Raw genomic sequence first — 13,998 nt, 5'->3', positions numbered from 1 at the left:
AAAGGTTAGTTCCCATTCTCACTTGAAAAATTCCACTTGCCACCAGAACTATAGAGATATGCATTATTTAAGGATGCCAATATTTGTCCAAGTGTCCCTTTCTGCACCTTTTCCTATCTGTAGATCTAATCCATGTTATCTAGCTAATCTTGGAAATTTCTGTGGGGATTTACTATATCCATTTAAACTCATTCTATGTGTTGCCTAGGATAGCTCCTGAACTGACCCACCCACGTGTTTGGGGATAACAATGATGACGATGACGATGATGAAGGTGTCCAAACTATATACTCCAATCCATGCCAATCCCTGGCTGAAAGTCAAATAATATATGTTAAACTGAAGAGATAGTGAGCCCTATGGAACAATAAAAGAAGCATAATATTTTGATTTAGGGAGAAATGATATTGTCTCCTCAACTCAGCATTGAATTCTATTCTGCCTTGTATTGTTCCCTGTATGCAAGACTTGTTTCCTCAACTTGACTGAGCATAACCTCCTTGAGGGCAGAAGAGTCTAACATTACTTCAGGATTTACCATAATATTTCACATAGTGTCAGGCACACGATAAATGCACAGTACATATAAACTCACTTTTTCAGCTCCAGTGCCTACTGAATTGTCAATGTCTAGAACATGAAAAATTAGACCAACTGTGCAACACATGAGCTATAGATCTTTTAAAAACATTCCATAGACTACACAGAGAAAGAAAATTGAGGACTTGGTTGTACTCCCTAAGAAAAAAATTCGTGATATTTTTGACATTTATATTAGTCTAAAATAGATTTTAAAATGTATTTATTCAGTCAAATACATAGATATCTAACTATCTATGAAAATGCACTAAGTATTGTGATTTCATTGTACTTTGTTTCAGAAAGAGACTTTAGAATTTTCAGGCCTCTATTGTAAAACTCAGAAAAATGGCACCGTTCCCATGCTGGCTCTGAGCTGTATGAACAAACCTTAAATTAATTTTGAAAAATTTTAGCTACAAAGTTTAAAGATAAATCAAAATTTTTCTGTTTTTTCATAACAATTTAACCTTAATGGCCTATTAAGAATTCAAAAATGTTCCACAAGCTTCTTAGAGATATTTCCTATAATATTATAGAAATTAGTCTGAAAGCACCTGGAAATAAAATATGAACAGTGAAGTCTAAAAGAGAATACTACTCTGAGAAGAATTCACAAAATTCTACAAAGACCATAATGTGATAACCAGAAAGAAACTTCAAACTCAAATATAAGCCATTTAGGATTCTCCATGTTGCTTTGAGCATTTTTTTTTTTATAATAGAACAAATTCTCCTGAGGACAAGAAGTAGTAGTCTTCATTTTCTCCTGCTTTCATGCAAATAAATTCCCTTATTGATGCCAAGTAAACAGTATATTAATGCAATTGCTGAGCCATAAGTCCAAAAATTAATTTCTGATTGTTAGAGAGGGTAGATCACAAGGTTCATGAAGACGTTAAACGATGTTACGGACATCATTGCAAAAAAGGCTAGATATGTGGCCACTTTCCATTTCTCTTTCATTGTTTTGAGTCAACTTGATTTTAAAGTTTGTAGAATAGCCCTTCAGTTATTATGGTTCTTATTTTATGACTGTTGGCAAAATTAGGAAAGTAACTGGCATGAACAATTGGCTAAGCGTTTGAAGTCGTCATCCCTTTAGACATTAAAAAACTCTCTCTGCCTGGAGTCCAAATTTAAAGAAAGCACTAGCATGACAAGGATGTGCTTATCATACCTGCTTTTAGCTGGAGCATTTACTTAAACACCAAAAGAACAGCAAACAGAAGCCAACCGTTCAGATAAGAGGCCAGGCTTCCGCTGCATCTAGGAAGACGGTGCATCTGTGGTAAATGGCTTAGCTGGCATCTACCCTGAAAACATTTCAATAACCATAGAATTTTTTCTGACACATTCAAGTATTGATGCCAGTCCCTGTTTTTAGAAGCTGAAAATGCACCATATTGGCTGGCCCAGGAGCTGGGAGAGGATGTGTAAGAGTAGGCTAAGACTGTACACAAGAGTGAATTTTTGGCTGGCCACTCCTAAAAGATGAACTAGTAATGATATAGATATGCCAGCTGGCATTTACTCAGGTTTAATGTTTTACTATACTGGAATAATTAGAAAACTGAAAGGCATACCACCTTGGGAAGAATTTAGCACACTCGACTTCTCATATTTACACTGAGTTTTTTTTTTTGGTTTTATTTTTGCATGATCTCTAGAAACATCCCTGACCCAGCAAATTCTCTCCTTGAGTGAAGAGGGAAATGAGAATTATAGAAGATAAATACCAGCCCAGAATTAACTTTTTACCGAAATCTCATAGGAAATTGATTTCTAATGCTCCTCAAATGCTTAAAACTTAACTTCCTTAGGAAAATATCATCCTAGAGTCTCAATGAACAGTTTAGTAATTACCATTCTGACACATCTTAGGTCTTTGAAGACTTAATTATTGGGCATAATTTCCCTTGTCAATCAAAACCAACATCTTGGCACATGAGCACAAGACAGAGGCAAATGGGAAAAGCTACCCACAGAATACCTTCAGCACACATCCATACAATCTCACTCAGCAGCTCTGGAATTCTCCACAAGCCCCCACATCCCCATGCCCCCTGTGAAGATAAAAGGCAGAGTTCTCAAAGTTAGAAATTTTCTTGGTCCATCTGTTAAATGGCAGAGTTCTCAAAGTTAGACAGAAATTATCTTGGGTCCATCACTTAAACAGGTGATTTTATACAAGTTTATTAATCTCATTGAGTCTATTTCCTCATCCATAAAAAATTAATAATGCATACCATGCTGACTTATTATGAAGATTAAATAAGACGACCCCAAAAGTATACAGCAAATCTTATCATCATTAGTACTAGTATTACCAGTATCCTCACTATATGCTACTTAATTTCCTTTCAGTGTCTTATTTGGATAGGAAATATTGTTTGGGTACAGCTGTAATCAATGCTATCCCTCTGGATATTCTAGAAATTTCTATTATTTGGGGATAAGAGAGACAGAACAGTGGCTATCAGTTTGCAATCAACAAAGAAAGTGTTCAAAGCTTATCAACCAATCACAATAACTATAAAATACAGAGGACTTCCCATTATAATACCAAGTAGTGATTCTCAAATGAGGTAGATGGCAGCATGGACCGTCATAATAATAAATGACACAAATAGGATTTACCACGTGGTAGGCATTTTTCCAAATGGTTTATTCAAATTAACTCCCTTAACGCTCACAGCAACCTATGAGCTAGGTACAACCATTCATCCTGTTGTAACACGTGAGGAAACAGGCAGAAGTAACTCATTGAAGGTTCACAGCTAATAAGTGGTAGACTTCGGGGTGAAAACCTAGGCTAGCTCACTCCAGAGTCTGTGCTATGGCACTATCATCTCTTCATGAAAGGCATCATTGATGGGTCAGTATTTTCTGTTCTAGATTCTTCAGGACCATAGAAAAGAATATGATAATATGTGGACAAGTGACTACTATTTTAAACCATGATAGTTCCTGAAATACTAATATTATTTGTACTGGGAAAATTTAAGGGACTTTGGTCTGGCACTTAGCCTCAGCAGATACTTCCTGCCCAGTCAGGCTGCCCTTGAACATGATGAGTAGACTCAAGGTTAGTGTCAGCACTAAATGAGATAATGAGTATCAAGAATTTAGCACAGTGTCCGGTATTCCATAACAGAAAGATATATGTTTTCTTTCAAAAACAATTAAAAATCAAGGAAATCAAGTCAGAAAAAAATAGATCTCCCTGAGATGATAGAGTATATGGGAGAGAGTAACTAATATGTACAAAGTCCTCCACATACTCTGTAATGAGTACTGTGCATAACTAAATCCTCACTAGTCTATGAAGGGGACATGTGTTATCATAATCTTATGGGTGGAGAAAATTAGTGGCAGATTTGGGTTTTAAACCCTGACCTATTGGAGTCCAAAGCTTAGATTTGCTGTTTTCTCTCCTTCTTTTTCACACTTATTTTTAATAGCTAAAATTTATTCAACACTTGCAATGGGCAGTTATTCTTTAATTGAACCCTCACAACTCTATGAAGTGGATAGCACCGTTATACCTGCTCGCCACCTTTCTGAGGTCACATCCTGCCCCCAGCATTGACCCTTCCATAACAGTTTCCCCAGTAGGATTCCAATACCTTCTTGAGTGAACCTAGGATTAAAGGGGTGGGAGGGGGAGGTCTATGCAAAAATATCCCCACATTCAGGTCCGCTGAGAACACTAAGATGCCCTTATCAGCAGTTCTCTGAATGGAGAGGGAGGTGGGATAAGAAGTTCCCACTCTCCCCAGCTCCTTGGCTCCAGCATCCCTTCAGCTACCATGTGACAAGGATATTATACCACAGCTTTGATCCCATCACATAGAAAAAGAAAAGGGAGATTAGCATCTCTTGTGAGGACTATATCTCCATTTCAGAGCAATTCTGATCATTTTCATTCTTATCCCACTACTGAATGCTTTTTCTGCTCACAATCAATAGAAAAAGAATATAGAAATATATTGAATTAAATAAACATCATTATAACTAATTTTATTTAAAAGCATGACTGATATGTAAAACACTTATTAACATCTATAAAAATTTAAAACTCATGTCTTCTGGACTTCCTATAGTTTAGAATAAGATATATAGGAAGCCCCTATAAAAACAAAAAGAATAAAATGTGTTCAGAAAAAAGATGCAGATAGAATATAACAATGAGCTAATAAACTAAGCATATAATACCTTCCAATTCAATGCAGCTAAACTATTTGCATTGTGTTCCTCTTCATTAAAAGGAAAATTATTGTAAGGCTTTCTTATTCAGTCAACCATGACTTTTATTTGTTTTATTTTAAGCACCCAGTGCATTTCATTTTAACACCTTGATTATGATTTTAATTCAATTACACAGCATTAAGCTAGTAGCCCAAGAATATTACCAAAAGTGAAATTAGATCCAGATTCATGCTTGATCTTCACCTGTCTGGTCTCAACAGGGGAAGTCTGATGGGGCCCCAAAGAATGGACTGCCCACATCCTTTCAAGCCTTATTACTTTGTACAGGGTAGATAAAAATGAAAGTTTGTATGATTCTTTACTCAGTACAGCCTGATATATTACGGCTTAATATTTTCTTAGAAATGATATCTAAGGCTATTCCCACGAATCATGATCAAAAGGTAATGTGGACAAAAATACCCAAGAAATGAATTGCAATTACCAAATACAGTCCTAGCTGGAACTGATTCCTTATTTATCCAGAATGAAACTTGAGAAAGAATCACTGTCATAATGCATGGAATGTACGTCTGAATCATAAAATAACCCATCTTCCGTCTGAGGTGGAAGTAAACCGTCATAACAATATATTCACCTACAAATAAAACATGAGGAAAATGTATTATTGGTTCTGCAGCAATTATTCAATGGCTTCATAGTCATATTTCAGACTAACAAACAGTATTCTAGGCAAAGAAATTATCTGTTGTGGATAACAACACAAACATCGAGAAATATGTAGTTCCTAAGTAGGGGGAAATGATATTGAACATCATTGCACAGAAAAACACTTTTGTTCTACGTAGTGGTTAAACAATTTAATATATTGGACTATAATTTTTAAAAATTCTTGCAGTGCTTTCTATTTTAAAGATCTGATACTGGGGTCAGCCCAGGGGCATCATGGTTAAGTTTGCTAGCTCTGTTTGGTGGCCTGGGGTTAACGGGTTCAGATCCCCTGAGCGGACCTACACACCGCCCATCAAGCCATGCTGTGGCATCCCACACACAAAATAGAGGAAGAATGGCACAGATGTTAGCTCAGGGACAATCTTCCTCAAGCCAAAGAAGAGGAAGAGTGGCAACAGATGTTAGCTCAAGGCCAGTCTTCCTCACCAAAAAAAATCAAATCAAATCAATCAATCAATAAAGGTCTAACACTGCTAAAGCAATTAACCTTCATTCTCAGTATTTTTCAAGAGCAGAATTTAGACTTAACTTTTGTGGAAAATCAGTAGGAAAAAATGGAAATACATACACACACACACACACATAGACACAGACATATGAAAATATATAGCTTAATTTTAGAAAGAATTGAAATACACATATACATTAAATGTGTATATATGCTTAGGGAGAGGCTGCCTTACTGTCTTAGTTTTAGGGAAGAGCTGTATTTCTAAATGTTATGTATTTGAAGAAAAATACAAAGAGACACACATAACGTAGAGCCACATAGAACATCCCTGCTTTCAAGTTTTATTGGCATTTAAACAAAAACCTAAAAGCTAATAAGCAAACAAACCATAAAATTTCTGGTACCTGTTAATGAATATTTTTAATGTTACATCTGAAAGGGAGATATTAAGAAAGTTACTTGAAAGCAGTAGCTTTATTCTCAGACTGTGAAGTCCAAGATTCAGAAGCCTCAAATCCTCCCAAAATGTGATATTAATCCCACTTTCAGGCTGGAAAACGAATGTTTTCAAAAAATATATGAGTAAGGAATACTTTTAGAACAAGCAATAATCAGCCAATTTTCCCCAATAAATATGATAAAAACTAAATTCTATGATTCTTTCATTCATACTCCAAAAGCAAATACAGACCAAGAATGGTCAATAATATCCGTTTTCTTGTGTGACAGCTTTAATGTATACTCTGAATATATTTTGTAATTAAGCTTTATATTTTGCTCTTACTTTTGAAAATACAGTTGCACCACATTAATTGGGCAAAATAAAAATGATTTTGGGAAAACACCAAAAAAAAGAAAAAGGGAAAGTCCAGTGTTCAATGGTCAGACTTCTTGCCTCAGAATTCTGTTCAAAATAGTTTTAATATATTTGATTATTGACTTTTGTTATGAATAAGAAAACCAACTCACTTTTCATGTCTCATCAACTCAGAATTTATTTTAAACCAAAATAAGATTATACCCAAAAATAAAGAAATTCTTAACTATAAGTTATACATCAAGCCTCTTTCTGGAAAGTTTTTGTTGTCCCCTGAGAACACTAGATATTTCAATGAAAAAGCGAGGACAAAACTCCATTGCTAATGCCAAGTAGCATATTGAGCTTAATTGTTAAACATCTCACCCGTAATGGATTTGATAGTTTCACTTGATACGGTTTGCCCAATCAAGTCATATTGAACTAAGCTGGAAGACTCCTTTGGAACTTCTACTGATTTCTCAGGACCTTTCGTCCAGGTATAAATCATCTCACTCTTCGGGTATGCATCTGAATGAGAGCACAGAACGTGGTTAGAGTCAGTGCTCCTTTTGCATCAGCATTGATGGTCAACAATTAAGAACATTACACATGTTCAGGAAAGATGGAATAAATGAAAACAATAATCATTATGATTTATCAAACATGTTTGGGATTTAGAAAATGGTAGAGATTAAATAAACAGCCTTGCAATTGGGTATATATCTTGATTTTATGCCAAAGGATTGGAGGAGGATAAACTAAAACGAAGGCAACTAAAATGACTAAAATGCCATGTATGCATCAATGCACTTGGATATGTTTCCATAGTAATAAGATAAGCAGTTGAAAAGTAGAAATAATAAACCACAAAAAAGTACTGTCAAACTGCTGCTTCTTTCCATTCTAATTCACTTCCAGTGCTTGACCAATACTGGCTTCTCCCATCCTAATGCAGCTCTGCCAATTAGAAACATACCAGATGCTGCCCATAATACAATAATAACAACAACAACAAAAACAAACCCTACTGTTGAGAGAACTCTCCAGGGGTCACCTATTCCAGACTCTGCCTCTGGGCAATACCCATGCTGTTTGGGAAGCATTCTGCAGTGACAACTGGCTATGCTGTTTGTGAAGCTCTCCAGGGAATATAATAACCCAACCAGTTCCACTACCTTTAAACTCTTACAGTCAGGGCATTTTCCTTTCCATCTTCAACAAATCCCTCCCAGCAACAATTTAAGCCCATTTTCTTTTATTCGATGTGCAGTGCAAATGGAGACCAGCTGCTTGCTTACCAGTCTACCCAGAACAGATAGCTTGGCTTACACACAAATAAATTCAAAAGAACCAAGAAGAATTGTGTGCTACCCTCCACATACCTTCCTAAAATGGCCAGAGCACAGTAGGTCCTTGGTGGAATTTTTTAATTCTACAAAAGGAGTTCATACCTAGAGAGACTATCTTTACAAATGAGTTTGCAAAACAAAAAAGAGGCTTGTGTTGTCATTGAGCCGTATATAGCTATGTGTCAACGCTTATCTCCTGAAGTGTATTCATGCTTAATCATTCATTTAAAGTCCTGAATGCTATATTCCTATCCATGATATTTTCAATTAAATATCCTTCTCTTGGCTACCCCACCTGCTAGAACAATCTTTTTCTTTCCTGGTTTTTCTCATTCCTATGAATTGTAAACATAGTTAAATGGTATTCTTCTCTTTCTGGAATAATTAAGGATTATTTACTAAGTATGATATACCTCTCTTTTTAATTCCCCACTCAAAAACATCAGCTTCCAAAAAGTGATTTCTTTATTATATACAAACTTTGAGCACCTACCAAGTGCTTCCCCTGAGAACTAGAGGGGCATGACTGGGAGAGGACTTCCCCTAGATTAGAACTAGCTTGGGTGAGATTTAAATTATTATAGCACAAATGGATTTCAATTCTGGCCCTAGTTAGATCACCCTTTCCGTCTATGTATTTTTCTGGTTTTATCTTCTCTCATTAAGTCATTGGTCAAGGAGCAAATGACTCTCTCTAGCTTCAAGTCAGCTCACTGAATACTGTGATTACTAGGGGTTATAAAAAGAATCGTGACTGCCGATTCTCACTAAGCTAAGCAATGAGCAATGATAACGGCAGGCAACAGTTTCACAATCACTGCAACTAAGAATCTGAAGCAATAGTAAAAGCCAGCATCTATTTTTGGCAGATTCTGATTGAATCAAATATTTGAGGCCGGCTTTAGAAGAGGCAATCACATTTTGCTGCCATCTCAGAGAAGGGGGCTTGAGGGAAAGGAATCCCATATTCTTTCTTACCCATTCATTTCATCCTCTTGCCTTCAACTCCACAAAATATCCCCAATCGTTCTATCTCACACCTTCTCTTCTAGTACCAGCCTAGTCTAAGCCATTGCTATCTTTGATTCTACTAAAACAACAGCCTCCAACTCTTCTCTGCTCCTACTCTAGCCTCTCTACAATCCATTCTCCACAGAAAAGCTGAAGTCAAAGGTGAAATGTCAAAGAAAGCCACGCCCCTTAGTAAAACCTTCCAAAGCCTTCCTAAAGCATTTAGAATAGAATTCAAACTCTTTCATGTGGTCTATAAGGCACTATACTATTTGGCCCTGTCTACATGTTAGACCACACCTCCTATTATGCTTGTACCATATTTCAGCCACTTTTATACTAAGAGTGCTGTTTATGTTATTTTAACCCGTGTCAAGCCCTGAACCTTCTTTGGCCTTTTTTCAAGTTTGCCATAAAAGACTGCTGATAAAAGAAACTGTTAAGTTACAAAAACAAAAAAAGCCATCTATGCTTTCTATGTTACACCACCAAGATATGGAGTTCAGAGGTCCCTAAATTTCATCATTTACCACCAACCTACTAATTATAAGTCAGTCTACCTAGGCTATCTGTAGAAATAAGTTTTTGTTTTTTGAGGTAAAGGGGGTTGTTTTTACTTCTTTATTTAAACCTATTAGCTAATAAACGGTCTCCTAAAAATCAAACCTTGGATAGTTGTTGTCATGGACAATGACTTAAATGTGGAATTACGGAAAATCACACACACATATAAATATCAGCTTGCATAATGTAATCACAAATTCTAACAGCATTTTTACTGTAACTTACAACTCCCAAATTTCAAAGGGCATGCATGACCATCCATGGGGAAATCCACCAATCTCATGGGACACTCCGCACTTATGGTGAGTCTATGACGGAAAAATGCAATTAAATAAAATCAACTCTTTCTTAAAAAATAATTTTATAGATCTCTACAACGAGAAAGAAGGAAGGAAAAAAGGGAGGAAGGAAAGAAAAAAGAAAGGAAAATAAGATAAAGGGAAGAAGGAAAAAGAAAAAAATGACTACCTCATTGTGTATAAGATAGTGCCATTTCTCATAATTCTAAAAAGCTTATTTGGAGCTGTCATATTATGGGAGACAGATTTCTTTCCATTCCTGAAGAACGTATCAGGGGTCCATACTTTTGTTACCATCATATTGTTCAATCTCAAAATTTCAATGGGGCCATCATATTTTAGTCTTTTGTCAATCCATGTCTGTCTGAAGAACACATCCATTGTGTATTCCTAGGAAAATTAGTTTGTGACATATTCAAATCTCAGATGCCTATACATAAGTATGCAGAAAAAATACATTAGATTCTAGTCTCTTTCCCATTCATAAAAAAGACTATCCAAATAAAAACAAAGTTAATAGGAAAAGAAATTTTCTTAAGTCAATGGAGCAAAAAGATTCTCAACAATTAAAGCATGTTATGTCCATCTTGATACCTTAATCTTCTACATTTTTTTAGATAAATAAATTAACATACATAGAATTATTCAAGAATAATTAATATAATTCAATAAAACTGCCAGCACTAGGTAATGACAGTTGTACTTTATTTTACACCAAGTAGCAAAATTAGTTAATGTGCAACAAATATCATTGCATAATAAATCATAAAATTGTAAGCATCTCTTTAAGACAAAGCAAAATATGTAAATGAGAAATCTTATGTTCATAAAATTTATTGAAATTAGCCTAGGAGCCTAGGGTCAAGGAAAAAAGTAAAGCAGGTTCTTTGACCTGTAAACTACAAATATTTATATTAGAGAGCACAACAGAATGGATGAATTCATCCTGACCAATGCTTTGTGTTCTACGCTCTTTAAGCATGAGAATGAGGGAGGGAGAGAAGGGGCAGGTTGGCGAAAGAGTGAGCAGTTGGGCCAATATGAAATTCTAAATGCAATTAGGGCAACAATGTAGCTCCATACCAAAACTAATTACACTGTCTAATTTTCTCCTCTTCAATAATTTTCTGGGGGAAAAAAAATACTGCATGCAAGGTTGTGCCATGGGGATTAATGATAGGCAAGTTCTTTTCCTTATGGAGAATGACTCGAAACCAAAAAGTACTCAAATATTAGAGCTGAAATGCAAATTCAATATCTTACTCTTCATGAATTTCTGAGTCTAATTAAGCTGTTCTTTGACTTTCTAGCTTTGTGTGATTGACAACAAAATAAATATTAATTGCCCTCTTTTCTGCATGTTTTCTTCAAAACCTCAAAAGGTACATTAAATTTTCCAAATACCTACCATTTCAACATCAGAAACAGGTCCAAAGCTTGTGACATATATGTCAGTTTTTACTTCTGTAACAGGACCTAGTAGGTATGAAGTAAATAAGTGTGAAAAAATAATTACCAATTTTACAGGCAAGGTAGGTACAATAATTAAAGAGTAAATACAGATATGATATATCATGTTTTTACAAGCATCTTAAATTTTCAGTGAGATAATGCATCTCCACAAAAAATGTAGACAAAAGAACAATAAAACCAGAAAGTGATGCTTACTTACAGGCAGAAAGAAACCCCAATTACTTACTGGGAACCTTGTTTCTTCAAAGATACATCACCCCCAGGCACTGTTATGACAGGCAGTGCAGGGAACAAAAGCTTTCAGCCTTTGTAATGTTTTATAGTCCATCATCTGATTGGTTTTTAGGAATGAAGTGAGCTGTTAAAAAAAGGGAACTTAGCCAAAAGAGTGAAAAGGAGAAAAACCATAATGGCTGCAAGGAATGCATCTTTGGAGAGTCGAGGATGCTGGTAAATAACTTAAGCACAAAAATGATTCATGGTAGGGGGCCAGCCAGGTGTTTTAGTGGTTAAGTTCAGCCACTTGGCTTTGGCGGCCCAGGGTTCGCAGTTTCGGATCCTGGGCACAGACCTAGCATCACTTGCACGCCACGCTGTGATGGCTCCCAACATAAAGTAGAGGAAGACTGGCACAGATGTTACCTCAGCAACAATCTTCCTCAAGCAACAAGAGGAAGATTGGCAACAGATATTAGCTCAGGGCCAATCTTCCTCAAAAAAAAAGATTCATGGTAGACCACCACTGGTGACTGGGATCAAAGTCAAGCTCTTTATAAAACAGATCTACTCACATTTTGCCACCTACTAGCTGTGTGATCTTGGGCAAGTTACCTAACCTCTCAATAGCAGCAGCCATACACGTCAAGCAAGATTGCTGATGGGGCTCAAACGAAATTGCTCATATGAAATTTTGAACACAATGACTCTCTCATGGAAGTACTTACTAAGTATTAGTTTCTCTTTGCTTCTGATAATGGCAACTACAGAGATTCTTTCCTAGGCCTAAACAAGACTGGTTCAGGAAAAAATATACGGGTGCGTTTGGCAGATGAGAAGGTGTGAGCATCATGACAACAGGGCTGACACTGATTTTAGACAAAGGAAAATTGCCACAATCTGGGTTTAGCATAATACTTAAAATCTGGAATTCTGGAGTTCAAATTTGGCTCTAACACTTTTTAATTGTATGATCTTGGTCAAGTCAAGTATCTTCGCAGGTCAAGGTTTTAATGAGTATTAACTGAAACAATATATGTAAATCACTTGCCCTAGTTTCTAGAATATAATGTGCTCAGTAATGATAATAGTTACTGTTACATATAATACAGCTTTTTTTTTTGAGGAAGATTAGCCCTGAGCTAACATCCGCTGCCAATCCTCCTCTTTTTGCTGAGGAAGATAGGCCCTGAGCTAGCATCTATGCCCATCTTCCTCTATTTTATCTGTGGGATGCTTGCCACAGCATGGCTTGATAAGCAGTGCATAGGTCTGGGCCCGGAATTTGACCTGGCGAACCCCAGGCCGCCAAAACGGGGTGCACAAACTTAATCACCACACAACTGGGCTGGCCCCATAATACAGCTTTTTATTACTAATAGAAATAAAAAATTGTTGCCCTCTTGAACATCATTTCCTTAAGTGATGGTTTATAACACTATGTGGCCAGGAGCTAGATACTCCATACTGGAAAGAATAACATCTGCTATCAAGATGGACTAGTTCCCTTTGAGACTGATTGGACAATTGGATTTATACCAAAAAAGACAAAGAGCAGTTGGTATAGCCAAATGCCCTAGGTCTAAAGTTATCCTCATAAAAGTGAATCAGAAGATTTCTGCCTCTATAGGATAAAGACTGAGCCATGGAAAGAAAAATAGTTTGGGGGAGAGTGAGAAAATCCTTGCTTGACTAAGTATCCTAAGAAAAATATATTCTTTGGAAGTATAGTGAGAAAAAACTATAGATCAGGCTAATCTGCCATGATTTTTTATTTTTTTAAAAATAACACCTTTGGAAAACAGAGAAAGTAAGTGTGAGAAGTTAACTGCGTTTTTATTTGAATGAGCAATTGGAAACAACAACAACAACAAAAATATGGTAGTAATAAGCTCACTAAAGCCTAATTATTCCGAGAACAGACAGGTAATCCAGGAAGCAGGTAATGTGTGTTAAACCTTAGAAGATGGAGATTTCACTCAAAGTGGTTCAAGAGTGAGAGAAATCACTCTGGTTGTTTCTTAAGGACAGTGGCTACAGTGTTAAAAGCACTACCTCACTGCCAATCAGTACAAAGAGAGGTAAGTTAGTTAGAACAATTAAGGTTGAATATGTCCTGACAACTGGACTGTTGGACATGATTCTTGAGAAATCAGAAGTAACAATGAAGATCAATTTAGGGCGGTGGTTCTCAAACTTTAACTGGATCAGAATCACCAGGAAGCTTTGTTAAAGCATAGATTGCTGGACCCCACCCTCAGACTTGCTGCTTCAGTGGGTCTAAGGTGAGGCCTGACTATCTGAGTTTCTAAC

General features: G+C 36.3%; 1 protein-coding gene across 1 annotated transcript in view; it reads right to left on the bottom strand.

Annotated features, from left to right (window-relative positions):
• Positions 1 to 13,998, bottom strand: part of LOC124232986 (gamma-aminobutyric acid receptor subunit alpha-4-like) — a 61,722-nt gene that overhangs the window by 35,293 nt on the left and 12,431 nt on the right. The window contains exons 3-7 of the mRNA XM_046649969.1: positions 11,405 to 11,472; positions 10,166 to 10,386; positions 9,923 to 10,005; positions 7,158 to 7,301; positions 5,276 to 5,428 (exon numbers count right to left, since the gene is read on the bottom strand). Of these exons, the coding sequence (XP_046505925.1) occupies positions 5,276 to 5,428; positions 7,158 to 7,301; positions 9,923 to 10,005; positions 10,166 to 10,386; positions 11,405 to 11,472 (669 nt within the window). The remainder of the gene's footprint in view (positions 1 to 5,275; positions 5,429 to 7,157; positions 7,302 to 9,922; positions 10,006 to 10,165; positions 10,387 to 11,404; positions 11,473 to 13,998) is intronic.

The sequence above is a fragment of the Equus quagga genome, unplaced genomic scaffold (genome assembly GCF_021613505.1).
Source record: "Equus quagga isolate Etosha38 unplaced genomic scaffold, UCLA_HA_Equagga_1.0 146_RagTag, whole genome shotgun sequence".
NCBI classification, from domain to species: domain Eukaryota; kingdom Metazoa; phylum Chordata; class Mammalia; order Perissodactyla; family Equidae; genus Equus; species Equus quagga.
This window is presented reverse-complemented; position numbering and strand designations above follow the sequence as displayed.